We start from the raw sequence: 20,846 nt of genomic DNA on the forward strand, positions 1-20,846 counted from the left end.
AGTTACAGCAGGAGTCATGCCTCCCTTTCAGCTCATAGAAAACCATTATATATATATATATATATATATATATATATATTTATTTATTTTTTTTTAATATATTTAGATATATATTTATCTTGCACTGCTTTGTGATGCGCCACGCATTATGTAATCATGTTGGAAAGGTCATTTTTGGGTGAACTATTCCTTTAACATCTGAGAGTTTGGAGGAGTGGTTGTTTAACTGGAACAGCAACAAACATGTTGGAATGCAGTCGATCAGGTAAGTTAACTTCAAATCGAAACTTCACATTTTCCTTTCATCGACTGTACTTCTTTTCTGTCTGGAATCGCTGTGTGTTGAATTGTGAGATCAGCTTTTATTGATTAATTTCGCAGATAAAGCTAACAGGATAGCATGATAAGTGAACACAGATGCAGGACATAAAGTGTGTGATTGTCGGGGAAGGGGCTGTGGGAAAAACATGCCTCCTGATGAGCTACACCACCGGGGCTTTTCCAGAGGTGTTTGTCCCCACTGTGTTTGAGAATTACTCTGCCAATGAGACGGTCGATGGGAATCCAGTGAAACTGGCACTGTGGGATACATCAGGGGCAGAGGAATACGACAGGCTTCGACCACTTCAGTACCCTCAGACGGATGTGGTTTTGATCTGTTTCTCTCTTGTGAATCCAGACTCGTTTGGGAAGGTCCGTGAAAAATGGTTTCCAGAGGTCAGACATTTTTGCCCCAACACTCCAATAATTCTCATTGGGACTAAACTTGATCTGAGAGATGACAAGGACACCGTTGAAAGGCTGAAAAAGATGAAACTGACCCCCATCACCTATGCTGAAGGTCTGGATATGACCCAAGAAATAGGAGCTGTGAATTACCTGGAGTGCTCAGCCTTAAAACAGACGGGCATTAAGAAAGTGTTCGATGAAGTCATTCATGCGGTTCTATACCGGGGTCCAGTGAAGAAAAGAAAGAGAAAGTGTTTATTGCTCTGAACTGACTGAACACACACCAGCTGTAATCTGAGCTCACCTGAGAGGCAGGGATGATGGGAAGAAGAAACTATGAGAGTGTTCAGGAAATAAAACATATTGTATGTATTGTGTGAATATGCATTGATTTACAGGTGGAATATATGCTTTAATGACAAACCCATTGGTTATGTTAGTTTGATCAAACACCCATTGCTTTCAAGTTGTCCAAATATTATTTATATGAAAATAATGGGTTGATCTTAAAGACACAGTGCATAACATGCACATGGTGTGCAAAAAATAAATGAATTAAACATACACTCCTTAATCTTTATTACTCATGTAAAATTGTGGAGGTATTTTATTTGGTAAGAAATGAACAACACACTCACACACATAAGAACAGTGTTAAATAAACACATTGAGTCAGGCCTGTTGGGTTTGCAGAATGGACAGTATTTCAGTTAAATGCATTATATATAGTTTGCAACAATGTATATAGATAGATAATGCTTGTTCTTATGCAATGATGTTACATGAGCTGCAACATAAAACAGTGTTTCTGAAAGAGAGTGTATATATATATTCATATTCTTTCTGTGAGGCGACAGTACTTCCCAATGAGCCACCATGCCAAATAGGGGCCCTCTCAATAAAACAAAAAAAAACAAAAACAAAAAATAACTGAATTTAACTCATTTGTCACTAGATGGAGCCAGAGGTTTCATTTAGACATTGGGTTGCAGCTGGGCTATCTATATGGGGCCTAGCCAGTTTTAACAGAGATTTAGATTCTGAAAATTGAAAATTATTATTATTACTGTCACCATTATGGTGATCAGTGTCCATCTGTGGCAGTTTTATATATATGTATGTATATTTATCAATGTTGAAAATGGTTGTGTTAAAACTGTGATGTAGTGTTGATTCTATGATGAACATAAATTTTGAAGAACAGCATTTATTTTGAAAAAGATTTTTTTTTGTAACGTTACAAACGTCTTTACTATCACGTTTGATCTGTTTAATGCATCCTTGCTGAATAAAGATATTAATTTGTTAATTTGTGTAAAAAAAAACACTGACCACAAACGAATGAACAGTAGTCTGTGTGTGTGTGTGTGTAATAATTTTACTGAGTTTGCACTCACAAAGAAATTTTTATGAATTGTGTATAGATAGAAACATTCATACATATTCATAGAAATGTAATTAATATGGCATTTCTAGACCTAGGGATCCAACTTTTAACATTCCCTGATAATTCCAGTTTGTCCATGACTGCAGGAATTGAAAGAGGTCTAAAATGTAGTAGAAAACGATTACTGTAAATAAACATGCACATATTGTCTCCATATTCTGCTTGCAGGAATCAAGTGACAACAAATAAAATAGAGATGACACTGCATTAAGGCTGTAAGTTGTAAGTAAAGACCCTCACCAGGTATTAATAAGATTTATAACCATTGTTCTTCCTCCAATAAAAGGAGTTTCATGCACAGCAATTTCCCATATATGGGTGACATATTTTTTTGCAAGGTATGTAGCTGTTGTATACTTGAATTATACTTGTTCACCGTTTTCCTACTTTGCAGAAGCACATCTACTAGGGGGAGATTTGACCTTCTCATGCACAGAGACCAATATCGCACACATGCATGCAGACCTGGGTCTGTGTCTTCTAAATGAATCAGGTTTTTTATTATATTAATAAGACCACAATGGTGACTTCAAACAAAACCATTGTCTTTAATAGAACATCAGCATCTAAACCTCTGTTAATTCTCGATAACTTCTGTAGACGTGTGACAGAAATAAAGTCAGTCTGGTTAGTAATAAGTGAAGCTGGTAATGCTGTTTGTGGAGTTGTTTAATCAGATCTTCAGAGATTTAATGTCTTTTATCTCCAGTCTATTGTAGTTATTGTGTTTTTCTTTTTTCTGTTCTTGTTGTTTCTCTTTCCTTCAGTGATTCTGCTTGTTAACAGCAGGTGTTCATCAGTGTCTGAATTCACGCTGTCAAGTGGACTATATTAGTAAACTAATGTATGGAATAGTGAATGAGGCTGTGATTTAGGACACAGTCTCCATTGATTCTGAACACTGAGAATTCAGAGTTATGTTGCAGTGGGCTACTTTATTGAAATAACAAATGTTACTCAGAATGCATTGTTTTCTATGGTATATTACTGTTTTAATGGATAACGGTATGTTACTGAATTTGTCTGTTTTCTTTTTGCATCACAGTTTTACAGTGTAAATAAAGTGCAACTTACTTTGGCTCTTCACACAGAGTCAAAGCACTGCACCTTATGGTATGTGTACTACACATGTAAAAGAAACAACAAAATTATTAATATTGCCAATAAAACAGCTTTACTGTATTTAATTGATTTATTTCCCCATTATAAACTTACAAGCTCTTTTATAATTGTTGTTTTTTGACTAGCCTTTCAAGACAGACCTCTCATGTTTCTCAAAGCTTGTGCGTAGCAGAGTTCAACCCTTATGGTAACTAAATGACGTATCAATGAACATTAATTCACAAATCAACCACTAGAGGTCCTAACAGTGCTGTGTAACCAACAGATCAGAGACACCACAGATTAAATAGCTGGAAGGTTAATCAGCAGTTTATTAAAGCATTAGCCATAGTTGTAAAAACACACATATAGTAACACACGCAGAGGAAACTCTTTATGAAATATAATATTACATAAAATAAAAATACTTAATGCATTAGAATATTGATAAGTTGTGCAGATATCACTTCTCTGATTTCTACTCTCACCCCAAACTGAAGACCAAAAATACTGAATAACAATAAACTCTGTACTAATAGATTCAATTCAAACAAACTTAAAAAAAGTGTTAAAAAAAGCAATGACGATTAAACACACACACACACACACACACACACACACACACACACAGACAGACAGACAGACACACACACACACACACACACACACACACACACACACACACACACACACAAAACAAAACAAAAAAAACCCCTAAAACAAATAAGAAACAGACTACACCAATCCAGCACATAATGACCATCATTCTTTCACACAGAGTCAAAGAGAACAAATGAGTCTTACTTAATGTGGATGTTGAACATGTTGGTTGTGGTATGAACCAATGGGTAAATTATTTCACAAATATACAATTATCAAACAATCTTTCATTTAACGATTGAGCACAGGCTTCATGACGGTCTGTCTCTCATTTGACGCTGCTGTAGATCACTGATGCGTCTTCCACAGTTTCAACAGCTGATTGCCTAAAAAACACAAAACAAACAGGAGAACAACAATGTTACAGCTCAGATTATATGATCTGTGCTGGTTAAGATGTTTTTTACTCACCTCACGGCAGCATCAGGCTGATGAACTCTTATATTGTCGTACTGGTTTTCATTCTCCTCTTCTCTCTTTGTCTCTTTCTTTCTGTGATGATGGACAGTTGCGTACTGGATCTCCTCAGTATCTCTGGATTCAGGAGTTTTTCCTCTGAATCTCTTTGGAGCATCATTGGCTGAATCCGGTTCAGAAAGAGGCTCGTCATGGACTGAAACTCTCTGTGACGCGTCAGAATAGAGATCATTCTGAAACACAAGAAAATAAGTGATTAAGACAAAATAGGTGCGGCTTTTCTACAGCGACAGGTCTCAAACTTTTCAGACCAAGTACCACATCAAATCAAATCACATCAGTGTAGTGATGTAAAAGGTACGTTTCATTGATTCACACATGGAGTGGAGAAGAATAGGACAGAATGAGTAAATGAAGTCGTAGAGCCGTAGATCACTGAACTCTCCAGAGCCGTAGATCACTGACAAGCCACGCAATATCGCGTTCATGATGAATCGCCTTCGATAATGAACGCGATATTGCGTAGCTTGTCAGTGAACTACGGCTCTGGCTATTAAATGGTGCTCCATTTGAAAGCAGGTGATGGCGATTTAGCGGTAATCAGGGAACCGGCTTTACTGACGAAATACGCATGACAATTGCATGCGATATATCGCCCAGCCCTAATCACACTGTATGTTAATTGTTATGCAATTAGTCCAACAAATCTATTAAAACAGTAAATATATCTGTATTTGAATTAAATCAAATAAAACTTAGTAAACATGTTTTCTTCAGTTTTATTTATTCATTTATGTTAATAAAGACTTTGATAATGTTAGTTTCCCATCAGTCTGTTCAGTTACAGTCTGAAACACAGATAACAGCTGATCAATTGATTTTCTGCTTCTGTAAAGTTGTGTGTGTCTGAATGATTTACCTGTTTCACTGTGAGATCTTCAGTTTTATCTCTCCTTCGTTTCTTTCTGCTATAATGACAGACATTAACAGTATGGACAAATATTAATTTAAGAGAAAATATGAATGCTGTTTTTAAAAGATTACTAATAATCAAACACTAATAAGCCATTTTCTTCCACATTAGACCAAAGGTGAATTTATACTACCGCTCTAGGTTTTATATTGAGCTCACATTATGATGATGATGATGATGAAGAATAATCCTCCAGATGTCGCTGCGATCACAATCACATTCCTACCAGCACCATGATGAACTGAAAGAGGAAGATCATCATGATTAACTCTCCAAACTGATGAATGATGTGAAGATACAGGAGTGTGTTAATAAAAGCTTCACCTGTGACAGTTACAGCGTCTGATCTCTGAGATCCATGTTGATTGTGAGCCTGACAGTAGAAGCGTCCACTCTGTAGTGCACTGAAACTCTGTCCAGATCCAACAGCTGAGCTTTCATTCTCCTTAAACCAGCTGAAGTTCAGAGCAGGAGGGTTTGAATCACTGCTGCAGATCAGAGACACTGAATCTCCTGCCCAAATCTGACCAGACTGAATGATGGAGACGTTCCTGGGAGGATCTAAACCAGACAACAAAAGTGTAAATTAATGATTGTTTAACCATTAAATTGATGGTTACCACAGTTACTGAACCATCATTAACTCACACATGACGTTTAAAGTCACAGCATCAGAGTATTTCTCTCCATGTTCATTGATGGATCTGCACTTGTATTCTCCACTGTCATCAGAGCTGATCTTTGAGATGTTGTAGATTCTTCCAGATCCTACAAATGTTCCTCCTTTAAACCAGCTGATTTCTGCAGGAGGGTTTGAATCACTGCTACAGATCAGAGTCACTGAATCTCCTGACACTGTTTCACCAGATGGACTGATGGACACCAAGGCTTTCTTTGGAGGATCTAAAAGGGACAAAAAATAAATCCTTAAATAATCTCATTCAAACACGATCTCCAGTTTTTAAAAGAACAAATTAATCTGTACTCACACGTGACATTGAGCTGAACAGCAGGAGAGATGTGATTGTGTCCGTGTACAGCACAGCTATATCTGCCTGCATCCTCTCTTCTGACTGACTGCAGCAGGAGTTCATTGTTTCTGTCTCTTCTCTCAGTTAATGGCTGTGAGTTTCTGTACCAGATGAATGTTGCTCTGTCAGTCAGAGTGCAGCTGCTTTTACATGTCAGACGGACTGAATCTCCCTCTGTCACTCTCTCAGGAGACTCCACCTGAAGATCTGAACACAACACACACATTATATCTAGTGCTGCTGTCATACACTGATTATTATTCAACATAATGCACAGAAGAAGAGAGAAACCTCATGAAAGTCACCTGTGACAGAAAGAGTCACTCCTGTTTTACCAGTCCATTTGTCTTTATCAGTGATGAATCTGAAATAGTACATGTGTGAATCCTTCAGTGTCACATGACTCAGTCTGATGGTGCAGTTCTGCTGTTTATCTCCCAGATACTGAAGCCTCTGACTGTATTCAATGTCATTAGACAGATCTGGAGGATCTATACCTTTATTTTTATTATTACCTCTTATAAAGACTTTTGTCCAGAACACTTTCTTGATCTGATGTCCAGTAGGGTATGTATAAGTGCAGCTCATTATCACTGATGAGTTCTTTAGTGCACAGATGTGTGAAGGACTGTAACTCACACCCCAACCAGCACTAGAAACACCTGAAACACAGAATTCATCAAGATGAACATGTTGTTTTATCAGTTACTGGACCATGAAAATATGACAATACTTTATTATTTTTTTAAATTAGCAACTCTTTACAGGAAATATAAGCTCATCTTCTCAGAATCTATTGAGTGATAAATGATCTCAGTGTGATTTACTTCATCTTTTATGGAGGGTGTTTCAGAAAAGCAGAAATAAATGTACAGAGACAGAGGAGTGAAGAGAGAACCAAGAAATCAGCCAAAAACAACAAGCTGCAAAATTCAAAATCATGGGATATGACATGATAAATATTTAACATATACACATTCACTTCCGAGAACATGAGCAAAAAAATAATACATCTGGTGCTACAGTGATTTTTGTCAAATGAAATACTCTGAAAATCAAGAAAGTCCCTCCCATAAATCACCTGACAATGACGAACAAGTAGCAAAAGACTATTGGACATTTCTAAAAAGGATAAGAGTTTGACATGTCTCGCCCTAACTTCCTGTTCCTGAAATATAGTACAAGACAGAAGAAAGTGCTCATTGTGAGGCTTTGAATAAAACAGTGTTTCTAGTGTGAATGAAACAGAGACTCACTGTGAATCATGAGCAGAAAGATCAGAGGAAGAGCAGGAGCCATTCTGACCAACATCAGCATCAAATATATCTATAATACAGCATTAGTATAATCATCATTGCACTCAAACAAGTATATATATATCACCCTATTCTTAACATTTCTCATGTTAACACACGCATGTTATGAGTAATAATTATCATTTTTCATTATTGTCTTACCGTGTTGAAGCTCATCAGATCAACAGCAACCGAATGTCTGACAGTTTTAACTCAAGCACTTTAGCTTCACAGTGAAGGACTCTGTGTGGTTAACACTGTTTATTAAAGTCCAGCGACGGAAATATCTGTTTCCCTCCCTAAACAAAAGAACAACAGCACTAAGCTAAACCTACTTAAAGAAAAATTATGATATTTTTCTTGAAGTTGAAGATGAATGATTGTGAAGTGAATGATTGTGATTTACAGGTGACTCTCATCAAGGTTGATGTCAGTAGCAGGAGATGGTGACCTCTGGTGGTAGTTTGAGGGTTTGAACAAGCTCATATGAGATGAGATATGTCTAACTGCTGAACCGCAGTGCTAGACGTGACAGCAGTTTCAGGCCAGCAGCAGAAGTTAGGGTGGAGCTGACAAACGTCTAAAGCCTATACCAGAGATGGTCTTATTATTGGGAGATATGAAGATCCGTGGCTCTACCATTGGAAAAAATGTAATGACTAACTTGAATCATGTGTGACTTGATAACCAATCACATTACAGCCTTGACATCATCGAGGCTGTGTCCAAAATCGTCCCCTATACCCTTAAATTGGGCACTATTAAATTGTTTAATTAAGGTTTATACATGCTAGTTTATATGGCAGAGTTCAAGATAAATATTTTCATCTTACTACTAGAGCTGCCAGTTTAAGATTCAAATGATTATTAAACAGAAAGCACAAACTATGTAAAAGCGGCAGCTCTTCCACTCTGTCCGAATTCACTCTCTCGTTTTCATTCACTCCCTCAAGTGAACTATATTAGTGAAGTGATGTAGGGAATAGTGAATGAGGGTGAAGGGGGTGTTGTGGAAAAATTCTTTATTCCTTTAGTGGTGAGAATGTAATGAAACAAACACTCAGGAAATGTCTTTGTTGATTTTATTCTTGCAAGAACAATGTTCAGAAGAACAACCACACCTACTGCGTTGCCTTTTATACCCCTCTTAATGTTCTTTGTTACCCCAAACCAATCATAACACAGGTTACCATATACAGGTCAGAAAAAAATAGAAAAGAGAGGAGTCTAAAACTTAGCAGATGCCCTATTGAACTCCAGGCTGTCTAGACAAACACATTTACACATTAGCCTTACTTCCTTTGTTAGTTTCAGAAGTGCTTCTTGAAAGACAACAGCATAAGCAGTAATTTTCCACTGAGCAAACTGTTTTAAATGCCACACAAGACAGAGAGAAAACAAGAATCAATGCATTATTTTATCATTATTTTAAATCAAGAGAATAAATGATAAACAATAAAAATCCCACTACACTGGCGATTTCATTCAGAGTTGTGCGACAGTCAGTCTCTGTTTGTGAATACCATAGAAATGAATAAGAAGTGCCATGAACTGAATCCTGCCTCCCAGATAACACATTTTCCAAACGTTCAGTTTGTGTTATGGAAACATTAAAATGTTTTCTTGATGTTACTGGAACAGTATTTTTTAAGGTTAGTATAATGCTCCTGAATCATTCTTTCAACTTTTTTTTTTTACTAACAACTTAATATGAACATTGATTTGTAACTTTCCAAGAACATAAAAATGTCCAGTTTCCTTAATGTTAATAGGACACCATTTAAAGGTTAGTATGATGTTCCTGAAACATCCAAACACCTGCTTTTAAGAAGCAGAATCACTGAAGCAAAGAGAAACAACAAGAACAAGAAAATATATCATCATACATTCAAACCTCAACAATGATGACAATCAAAAAATATTCAAATCTAAATAGTAAAAGAATACAGCTGCATAATTTATTCATGCTACAATGTATGCTGGGAGCCATGAATGTGTTTTGTATGTTAGCAGGAAGCATGTCACCATTGTTGTGTTTCATATGATGACTGTTGATGTCTGCGAGTGTTTAACTAACAGCATTAACTTCTTGCTCACAACATGTGTTCATTTTTTTTGAAAGTCTGATTTTTGCAATAGTATCACGTGGTCAACAGCACAATATATAAACAAATTAATCACAAAACACTTTTGATCTAAACAATAAAATGGTATGAAGAAAGACTGACTGAAGTTCATCAACAACATTATAAACCTTTCACAAGATCCACAAATCAATCACACTAGAGCTGAAGAGAGTTTGATGGATGATATTGAGAAGAGCTGCAGGTTCAGACACTCACTGATGGATTCTCATGTTTAGAAAAGCTCTGAGGATCAAGAGTCCTGCAGGAGTCTTCAGGAGCTCTGGGATGAACCGTCTGTGTGAAAGAGAGAGAGATCGGTCATGTGATCATCTGTGATGGATCATCTGACTGTGACGTCTCACTTACTGTGAGTGTGTCGTACGGGTCAGAGGTCGTGGATTTGAGCTCAAGAACTGTATATGTGTCTTCATCGGGATCAGAGATCTACAGGAGAGACAGAAGGACACAAACATTGAGAGTTCATGTTTAAATCTGATAGTCTAACTGAACTGACTGTAATGTTGAGAGGATCTTGATGGAAATCAGTTTACTGGATCTAGAACTGAATAATCAGGTGTTTGGACTCGAGACTCGTGTCTTTTACTCTTAATATCTCTGAACGGCTCATAATGGCTGTAGGAAACATCTCTGCCTGCAGAAAAACACTGTAAATAATTGTGATCATCTCACCTCCTTCACAGCAGATCTTCTTTTCATTCTTCTAGAAAGACTGTCAGAAGAAAGATGAATAAACAGGTGTGTTGAGGCAAGTTAGAGCTAAACTCTGACCCTCGAGTTTTTTAGTTGCATTTCTTGTCAGAAGTAACATGCAGTATTATAGAAGAACACAGTGAGCTAGGCAGATTTTAGGCTGAGTTTACTTTTATCCCAACGACAGAAGGGAGTGAGAGGTATATATATATATATATATATATATATATATATATATATATATATATATATATATGTAACACATAAGAAGGAATGTCTTACCAAATGTACATAACAAAAGCACCTGATGCTCCACCGAGTAAAACACCAACAGCAACAGCTACAGATGAGAAACATCTGACTGCTGAAATAGACAAAAACACACACCAATGTTTAACAGGACAGACAAAAGATCGATCAAAATATAATGACAAATAAGGAAGTAAACAGGTGTATGTGGTTAAAATACAGAATATGATTCATAAAACTCACAAATGATGATTAAAGTCACAGCATCAGAGTATTTCTCTCCATGTTCATTGATGGATCTGCACTTGTATTCTCCACTGTCATCAGAGCTGATCTTTGAGATGCTGAAGATTCTTCCAGATCCTACAAACGTTCCTCCTTTAAACCAGCTGAAGTTCAGAGCAGGAGGGTTTGAATCACTGCTGCAGATCAGAGTCACTGAATCTCCTGACACTATTTCACCAGATGGACTGATGGACACTGAGACGCTCCTGGGAGGATCTAAAAAAAGGAGAAAAATGAATATTTACAATAAATATTAGAAAAATATGAATTTTAACATTTTAAACAATGTACAGATGATCATTAACTCACACATGACGTTTAAAGTCACAGTATCAGAGTATTTCTCTCCATGTTCATTGATGGATCTGCACTTGTATTCTCCACTGTCATCAGAGCTGATCTTTGAGATGTTGAAGATTCTTCCAGATCCTACAAACGTTCCTCCTTTAAACCAGCTGAAGTTCAGAGCAGGAGGGTTTGAATCACTGCTGCAGATCAGAGTCACTGAATCTCCTGACACTATTTCACCAGATGGACTGATGGACACTGAGACGCTCCTGGGAGGATCTAAAAAAAGGAGAAAAATGAATATTTACAATAAATATTAGAAAAATATGAATTTTAACATTTTAAACAATGTACAGATGATCATTAACTCACACATGACGTTTAAAGTCACAGTATCAGAGTATTTCTCTCCATGTTCATTGATGGATCTGCACTTGTATTCTCCACTGTCATCAGAGCTGATCTTTGAGATGTTGAAGATTCTTCCAGATCCTACAAAAGTTCCTCCTTTAAACCAGCTGAAGTTCAGAGCAGGAGGGTTTGAATCACTGCTGCAGATCAGAGTCACTGAATCTCCTGACACTATTTCACCAGATGGACTGATGGAGATCACAGGATTCACTGGAGGATCTACAGATCCAAAGTAGTATTCATCAGTGGCATATTTATCAGTGGCGGCCGGCTGGTAGAAAATGTTCTAGCTAGAGCTGCAGTTAGTTATTATCCCAGTATGATTTAAAGGGTTAGTTCACACAAAAATGAAAATTCTGTCATTAATTACTGTCCCTCATGTTGTTCCACACCCGTAGGACCTTCGTTCATCTTCAGAACACAAATTAAGATATTTTTTATGAAATCCATAGTCCATAGACAGCAATGTAATCAACACTTTCAGACATTGTTAAAACAGTCGACGTGACTGCAGTGGTTCAACCTTAATGTTACAAAGAGACAAGAATACTTTTTGTGCGACTTTATTCAACAGTCTCTTCTCTTCCCTGTCATTATTCTTATACAGGTGACTCGAAAGTGTGTTTACATCTGAATGCCGGCTTAGTATTGGCTAGAGCTGATCACATGATCAGCACAACGCATGCGTGTGATGCTGACGCAGGAGCCGGCCAATAATGAGCCAGCGTTTGGACGTAGAACCTGGAAGCACTGGACATAAACAACATTTGAGAATGACACAGAAAAGAAGAGATTGTTGAATAAAGTCCTTATTTTTGTTTTGTTTTTGTGCACAAAAAGTATTCTCATCATTTCATGACATTAAGGTTGAGCCACTGCAGTCACATGACTGTTTTAACGATGTCTTTAGTACCTTTCTGGACCTTGAAAGTGTTGCTTATATTGCCGTCTATGGACGAGTCAGATACCTCTCGGATTTCATAAAAAATATCTTAATTTGTGTTCTGACAATGAACGAAGGTTTTACGGTTGTGGAACAACATGAGGGTGAGTAATTAATGACATTATTTTCATTTTTGGATGAACTAACCCTTTAAAGCTAATCCTTTAAACACAAGGAAAAACTATTAAGACTAGAATTTGAGAGGCTTGAAATATTTGAAATACAGATAAATGTTTTACCAAGTTCTGGATTATTGGATGATTCTCATAAAACTGTACTTTGATTAAAACAAGATTGCTTTAAGGTAAATTAAAAATAATTTCTACTTTTCCTAATTCACAATGTATGTATATAATGCAACCGCAAAAACTGTGAGAAAAAAATAAATATTACACTTGTTTAGAGATTTTTATAAATATAAATTGATGTGCGATACCAAACAGAACCACATGGAGAACCCAAAAGACAACAATCATGACCTGACTGCATATAGAGACTAATACAGATCTACAGCGATCTGAAGGTCAGTCAGTGAACAGTTCCTCTGTCAGAGCGAGTGTTTGTGTCTCTGTTTGGACTGATGTTCAAATGTACATAAAAACCACTGACACTCTCAAACTCCTCCAAAACATGCTTCCTCCATGAGTCCATTATAAAACACTCGACCATATTGATATGTGCTTGTGTCTTTACCTTGATTACAATCGTCATCCATCACACTTTTACTAGCGAGACACTGGTTTGCTTTATTCAGCCCATAGACCTGACTAGGGGGTGATAAAATAATCTTTTTGGATTAGATTTTAGGACATTGACTGACTAAATTTTATGTCATATCTTCAATATGTTTGTATCATGACTCAGAAACTGGCTAAACTGCTACATAGATTTCTCTCTCACCCCAGAGCTGAACTTGAGACATTATTTTTTCTTCCAGATTTTAGTGATAACACAAGAGCTCCCACGATACTTCATGATCATTTATTAGCATGATGTAGTGTCAAACTCCACTTGCTTTTCAAAGACAACTTTAAAGAGAAAAAGTCAATCTGTACTCACACGTGACATTGAGCTGAACAGCAGGAGAGATGTGATTGTGTCCGTGTACAGCACAGCTATATCTGCCTGCATCCTCTCTTCTGACTGACTGCAGCAGGAGTTCATTGTTTCTGTCTCTTCTCTCAGTTAATGGCTGTGAGTTTCTGTACCAGATGAATGTTGCTCTGTCAGTCAGAGTGCAGCTGCTTTTACATGTCAGACGGACTGAATCTCCCTCTGTCACTCTCTCAGGAGACTCCATCTGAAGATCTGAACACAACACACACATTATATCTAGTGCTGCCGTCATACACTGATTATTATTCAACATAATGCACACAAGAAGAGAGAAACCTCACCAAAGTCACCTGTGACAGTAAGAGACACTCCTGGATCACCAGTCCATTTTCCTCTTGGTTTATCAGTGATGAATCTGAAATAGTACATGTGTGAATCATTCAGTGTCACATGACTCAGTCTCATGGTGCAGTTCTGCTGTTTATCTCCCAGATACTGAAGCCTCTGACTGTATTCAGGGTCATTAGACAGATCTGGAGACTCTACACCCTTTTCAGGGTTTTTGATCCAGAACACTTTCTTGATCTGATATCCAGTAGGGTATGTATAAGTGCAGTTCATTATCACTGATGAGTCCTTTAGTGCACAGATGTGTGAAGGACTGTAACTCACACCCCAATCAGCACTAAAAACCCCTGAAACACAGAATTCATCAAACTGTTTTATCAGTTACTGGACCATGAAAACATGATAATACTTTATTATTATTTGAAATCAGTGACTCATTGCATGAAATCTTCTCAGAATCTATCGAGTGATAAATGTAAATAAATGATTTTAGTGTCATTTACTTCATCTTTTATGGAGGGTGTTGCAGAAAAGCAGAAATAAATGTACAGTGACAGAGGAGTGAAGAGAGAAAAAAAGAAATCAGCCAAGAACAATACGCTGCATAAATAAATAATGGAATATGACGTGACAAATATTTAACATACACACATTCACTTCTGAGAACATGAGCCAAAAATAAAACATCTGGTGCTACAGTGATTTTTGTCCAATCAAATGCTCTGAACAATGAGAAAGTCCCTCCCATAAATCATCTGACACTGACGAACAAGTAGCAAAAGACTACTACATTTCTAAAAAGGACAAGAGTTTGACATGTCTCACCCTAACTTCCTGTTCCTGATATATATGAGTACAAGACAGAAGAAAGAGCTCATCATCTGCTCATTGTGAGGTCTTGAATAAAACATCAGAGTGTTTCTAATGTGAATGAAACAGAGACTCACTGTGAATCATGAGCAGAAAGATCAGAGGAAGAGCAGGAGCCATTCTGACCAACATCAGCATCAAATATATCTATAATACAGCATTATTATAATCATCACTTGCACTATCACTATTCTAAACATTTCTCATGTTAACACACGCATGTTATGAGTAATAATTATCAGTTTTCATTATTGTCTTACCGTGTTGAAGCTCATCAGATCAACAGCAACCGAATGACTGACTGTTTTAACTCAAGCACTTTAGCGTCACATTGAAGGGCTTTCTGTGGTTAACACTGTTTATTAAAGTCCAGCGGCGGAAATATCTGTTTCCCTCCCTAAACAAAAGAACAACAGTGCTAAGCTAAACCTACTTAAAGAAAAATTATGATCTTTTTCTTGAAGTTGAAGATGAATAATTGTGAAGATGAATGATTGTGATTTACAGGTGACTCTCATCAAGGTTGATGTCAGTAGCAGGAAATGGTGAACTCTGGTTTTAGTTTGAGGGTTTGAACAAGCTCATATGAGATGAGATATGTCTAACTGCTGAACCGCAGTGCTAGACGTGACAGCAGTTTCAGGCCAGCAGCAGAAGTTAGGGTGGAGATGACAATTGTCTAAAGCCTGGTTTATACCAGAGATGGTCTTATTATTGGGAGATATGAAGATCCGTGGCTCTACCATTGGAAAAAGTGTAATGACTAACTTTAATCATGTGTGCCTTGATAACCAATCACATTACAGCCTTGACATCATCATTGAGGCTGTGTCCAAAATCGTCCCGTATACCCTTAAATTGGGCACTATTGAATTGTTTAATTAAGGTTTATACATGCTAGTTTATATGGCAGATTTCAAGATAAATATTTTCATCTTACTACTAGAGCTGCCAGTTTAAGATTCAAATGATTATTAAACAGAAAGCACAAACTATGTAAAAGCGGCAGCTCTTCCACTCTGTCCGAATTCACTCTCTCGTTTTCACTCACTCCTTCAAGTGAACTATATTAGTGGAGTGATGTAGGGAATAGTGAATGAGGGTGAAGGGGGTGTTGTGGAAAAAATCCTTATTCCTTTAGTGATGAGAATGTAATGAAACAAACACTCAGGAAATGTCGTTTGTTGATTTTATTCTTACAAGAACAATGTTCAGAAGAACAACCACACCTACTGTGTTGCCTTTTATACCCCTCTTAATGTTCTTTGTTACCCCAAACCAATCATAACCAATTATTTTGTTCTAAGAACATTTTCCAATTTCCAACAGTTTGTGTTATGGAAACATTAAAATGTTTTCTTGATGTTACTGGAACATTTTTTTAAGGTTAGTAAGATGCTCCTGAATCATTCTTTGAACTTGTTTTTTTACTAATAACTTAATAGGAACATTGATTTGTAACTTTCCAAGAACATAAAATTGTCCAGTTTCCTTAATGTTAATAGAACACCATTTAAAGTTTAGTATGATGTTCCTGAAACATCCGAACACCTGCTTTTTATAAGCAGAATCACTGAAGGAAAGAGAAACAACAAGAACAAGAAAATAAAACTGACTTCCAGTCACAGCCTTAGACAAATCAACTGAAGATAAAAGACATTAAATCTCTGAAGATCTGAATAAACAACTCCACAAACAGCATTACCAGCTTCACTTATTACTAACCAGCAGGTCTTGACATTAACTTTTTTGCTCACCAGCCACTGTGGCTAGCGGTTTTCCAAAGTTACTAGCCACTCAGCAATTTTAGCACTTTTGTTGTTTGATTAACATTAATAGCAGACAGGTATTTAATTGGGCGGTTGAATGCATGTACGTAATATACTGACACATATTCAGTTTTTTACCCACCTGCTTACGTCCACTTAAGCCATAACCGACTATATTCACGTGAGATAGTCCACACAATAGCCATTTTGACATCTGTGTGTGCCTGTATTTGACTATTCAGGCGCAAGGAGAACTGATTGAGCATGCAAGAGAGCGCTTCTGTTGTGTGCCATTCAGCGCAATTCCACCTATACCGCCTTCACTAACAGCAAGTTAATCAATAAAGAATTGTGATTGAATTGTAATTTTGTGATATGATGAGCTTGGCTACCTTTCATTTAGCTGTAGGGTGAAATTATATTCAACCCGCCAAAGTGGCTAGTCGGAGTGGAACACCATCATGGTGATCGGTGACCTTGACATTTGTTGAGTTGCTTCTCTTTCAGCAAGTATTTTCAGTGAACATTTGTGCATTGCTCAAGAAAGAGAAAGATTAAAAAACAAATTGACATGTCTGTTTTAATGACTATCAAATTACAGTACTGTAGTTTCATGACTGGTTTAAATAATGATGAATTTGAAGCATTAATAAATAAAAAAGGTAATAAATTCAGCCATTAGAAAAAAAAATGCACGAGTGTGGTTTCTCTAGAGAGAAATCACACATCATAAGCAAATTTAAGTCACTGTGGAGACAGTACATGCCACATCGATGTCATGTGTCTTTACAGGATCTTTATGAGATGTGTGTGAATTCACACAGGCTTATTTGTGATAATGGATTCCAAAATGTCACAACCGCTGTTCACTGTCTGTGATGTGGAAGTTTCTGTCGTTCCACACCCGTAAGACCTTCGTTCATCTCCAGAACACAAATCTGAGAGGTCTATGACTCTAGCAATATAATCAACACTTTCAAGGTCTAGAAAGGTACTAAAGACATCGTTAAAATAGTCGACATGACTACAGTGGTTTAAACAAATTATTTCTTTTTCACAGTTTTATATTTCAGTTTTTGATCACACATACCGATTGTTTCCTTCGACTGGAGCCGATTTATATACTCACACATGGAATTTGAACACCGACTGTAATCGCAGACTGAACGCAACTGGCTCTGACTGGACGCGTTTGAGTGCGATCAGTCATAAGTATCAATTTACATTAATAATCGGCCTTACAATCGTTAAGTGTGTGCGTGGCTTAAGTCCTTCGTTAATCTTCGGAACATATACAGAACTAAAATATCTTCGGAAGATATTTTAGTTGAAATCCGATGGCTCCGTGATGCCTACATAGGGAGCAATGACATTTCCTCTCTCAAGATCCATAAAGATACTAAAAACATATTTAAATCAGTTCATGTGAGTACAGTGGTTCAATATTAATATTATAAAGTGACGAGAATATTTTTGGTGTGCCAAAAAAAAAAAAAAAAAAAAAACTTATTTAGTGATGGCAGATTTCAAAATACTGCTTCAGGAAGCATTGGAGCACAATGAATCAGCGTGTTTTTAGTACCTTTATGGATCTTGAGAGAGGAAATGTCATTGCTGGCTATGGAGGCCTCACTGAGCCATCGGATTTCAACAAAAATATCTTAATTTGTGTTCCAAAGATTAACGAAGGTTTTACGGGTGTGGAACGACATGAGGGTAAATAATAAATGACAGAATTGTCATTTTTGGGTGAACTAACCCTTTAAGTCCTCAAAGTTATTTAAACCACTTTAATGCAGTTGTTTGTCTGTTATTAAAACAGACATGTTGATCTGCTTCATCAATGCAGAAATGTTTTCTGAAATAACCTGCAATTGCTGAAAAAGAAGCAACTCAACAAAAGTCAAGAGCTCAACTAAAATAAACACTGATCTCCATGATGGTGACCTCAAATGAAAAATCTAAACTTCTGTTAATTCTCAATAAGAGACGTGTGACAGAAATAAAGTCAGTCTGGTTAGTAATAAGTGAAGCTGGTAATGCTGTTTGTGGAGTTGTTTAATCAGATCTTCAGAGATTTAATGTCTTTTATCTTCAGTTCATCTAAGGCTGTGGCTGAAGAAAGTTGTAGTTTGTGTTCTTATTTCTCTTTCTTTCAGTGTTTGTTCACAGCAGGTGTTTGAATGATTGAAAGAATGTTGAATCGGGTGTGTCTCATACGTCCTGAAAAGTGAAGCTGCGGGCTCTTTGATCGCCCCCTGGAGGCTGGATGCAGTACAGGTCATAAACCCCGCCCTCTCAATGCAGTCGAATGAGACTTCAGTGAAAACTTAAAAATAAATTCTGCTTCAAATAAAACTTTCTGAAAGATGGTTTTGGTCATTTAAGGTAGTTGTTATCACGATGATATATATTCAATTGTTCGTTTTTGTGATAATTTAGATTTTAGCTAGCAATTTGATGCTATAAAAACGGGGCGTGTCGTCATGATTCGAAGTTGATTGACGGCTTGTCTGAGGACTGTCGGAGCTTCGAGGGGAGATTGAAGATGTATTATCTAACTATTAATTTTCGATTTCTTTGTTATTTAACACCAACAAAATGAGTTGTTCAGCAGTAAACTGTACTAACTGACCTACAGGATCTGACGGATCACTGAACCTTTTTCTGTAACAATAAATATGGGCGTTATAAGCTAATTAATAAATGTTATTAGTTAAGATAACACGCCTAACGTTAGCCATGACGGGGAAAAAAAGCAGGTGATCGTTATCTGGCAGTTATTTATTATCTTTATGGGTATAAAATAATAATTAGCAGGACAAAACTAATGATAGCTTACAGCAATCGATCTCCTAACGTTAGTTGAACTTGATTTAAAATGGCAGGACCATTTCTGACGATTTAGAGTTGTTTCTAGTGGCATATTATTGATTTTATCTACTGAATTTGCTGTTTCAAAAATATTATTGCTCTAGAAACAGAATAGCCTATTATTTTATAGGTATAATTTTAAATTGTGTATAATTTTTATAGTCTATTTAAAATACATGAATGATGACGCAGTCGTCTGGGCGGAAGTTTGATACCGCGACTCCGCCTGCGGGCTCCACTGACGATTCCTTCTGCGCATGCCCAGGCTCCAAACTTTTTTTTTTTTTTTTGACGTATTGCGTAACGTGTCAGCGCCCATTCATCTGCCCATTTTTTTTGGGTGTCGTTTTGCTATTTACGATGCTAACTAAGCAATCAGTCGTGTCGATCGTCGCGTACCTTGCCGTGAGCAGAAGCCGTGACCAATGACGTGTGATAAGAAGCGTGACACTTTCGTCGCCCCCCTTCTCGCCTGAGAAACCGTGTGAGAAGCTAAGTGACGTCTGCGCCGTGACGTCTGAAGTAACTTTTGCCAGTTGCTATTTTGTAAATTGTCTGAAGTTCTGTAAATTAGTGTTTTTGCTTTGTTTTGAGCAAAAAGAAAAAAACAACACACATTTAAGCACCTCACAATCGCTGAATATTTCTCCATTCCTAATTTTGTTTAAATATGTTGACGAAAACATGACCTACACTATTAGCCAATCAACTGACATTAAAAGTTGTGCTATTGCTTAACTTGAAAATGCCTGGGCTTAATGTCCATAATGTCCTTAATGACAACTAATCAACACATTTCTCCTGTCATAAACACTACTGCTAAGATAATGACAGCATTATCCAAGTAAAACATATTGTTTCAGGGTTTTGCCCCCCATAGAAATCCTTTATAAAAAAAAAAAAAAAATGCATGATGCATTAAAGACAGTTAAATTAAAAGACCAAAATTAATTCAGAGTGCAAGCTATGGCCTATTATCAAACGCTTTAATCATGTATTTTAATAGAAATTATAATATTGTAAGCTATAGCCTATACCGGAAAAAAGAAATACACATGCAGAACAAACTGTCATATTAGTTAAGACAGCATATTAGGATAAATAAAAATAATTATTCTTGGGATAAGCATTTCTCAGATGTCAATGTACAGTAAAACTATATTGTCAGAACATGGTTAAAAAAATTTAATGGTTATAGTTCAAAAGTATGGAAACAGATAAGCTTAAAAATAACGAAAATAAGCTTAAAATATTCCTTATCCT

At 36.8% G+C, this 20,846-nt stretch overlaps 3 protein-coding genes and 1 long non-coding RNA gene across 5 annotated transcripts; 1 reads left to right on the top strand and 3 right to left on the bottom strand.

Annotated features, from left to right (window-relative positions):
- Nucleotides 1-201: 201 nt before the first annotated feature.
- Nucleotides 202-2,733, top strand: rac1l (Rac family small GTPase 1, like). Of its 2 annotated transcripts, XR_007185546.1 has the most exons (2): nt 202-1,094; nt 2,345-2,733. XR_007185546.1 is itself a non-coding variant. In XM_048195383.1 (1 exon), exon 1 carries the CDS (start codon nt 418-420, stop codon nt 994-996), a length of 579 nt encoding a protein of 192 aa, XP_048051340.1. In that variant the 5' UTR covers nt 202-417; the 3' UTR covers nt 997-1,293. The 2 variants fall into 2 exon arrangements, 1 of the variants encoding a protein (XP_048051340.1); XM_048195383.1 differs by lacking the exon at nt 2,345-2,733 and having other exon boundaries at nt 202-1,293.
- Nucleotides 2,734-3,945: 1,212 nt separating this feature from the next.
- LOC125271331 lies at nt 3,946-5,319 on the bottom strand. Its single transcript, XR_007185569.1, has 3 exons — nt 5,274-5,319; nt 4,349-4,587; nt 3,946-4,263 (listed from the first exon to the last, which is right to left on the bottom strand). It is a non-coding gene; the product is annotated as an uncharacterized LOC125271331 (long non-coding RNA).
- A 163-nt stretch (nt 5,320-5,482) lies between these two features.
- Nucleotides 5,483-13,968, bottom strand: LOC125273104 (B-cell receptor CD22-like). The gene is made up of 12 exons (XM_048198373.1): nt 13,726-13,968; nt 11,685-11,942; nt 11,334-11,591; nt 10,983-11,240; nt 10,773-10,854; nt 10,470-10,509; nt 10,146-10,223; nt 9,990-10,073; nt 7,000-7,020; nt 6,664-6,910; nt 5,652-5,888; nt 5,483-5,568 (listed from the first exon to the last, which is right to left on the bottom strand). Exons 1-12 carry the CDS (start codon nt 13,964-13,966, stop codon nt 5,483-5,485), a joined length of 1,890 nt encoding a protein of 629 aa, XP_048054330.1. The 5' UTR covers nt 13,967-13,968.
- On the bottom strand, nt 5,932-7,845 carry LOC125271261 (B-cell receptor CD22-like). The gene is made up of 5 exons (XM_048195329.1): nt 7,816-7,845; nt 7,615-7,684; nt 6,664-7,020; nt 6,317-6,565; nt 5,932-6,230 (listed from the first exon to the last, which is right to left on the bottom strand). Exons 1-5 carry the CDS (start codon nt 7,828-7,830, stop codon nt 5,953-5,955), a joined length of 969 nt encoding a protein of 322 aa, XP_048051286.1. The 5' UTR covers nt 7,831-7,845; the 3' UTR covers nt 5,932-5,952.
- Nucleotides 13,969-20,846: the final 6,878 nt, after the last annotated feature.

This window comes from Megalobrama amblycephala, linkage group LG7 (genome assembly GCF_018812025.1).
Source record: "Megalobrama amblycephala isolate DHTTF-2021 linkage group LG7, ASM1881202v1, whole genome shotgun sequence".
NCBI lineage: Eukaryota > Metazoa > Chordata > Actinopteri > Cypriniformes > Xenocyprididae > Megalobrama > Megalobrama amblycephala.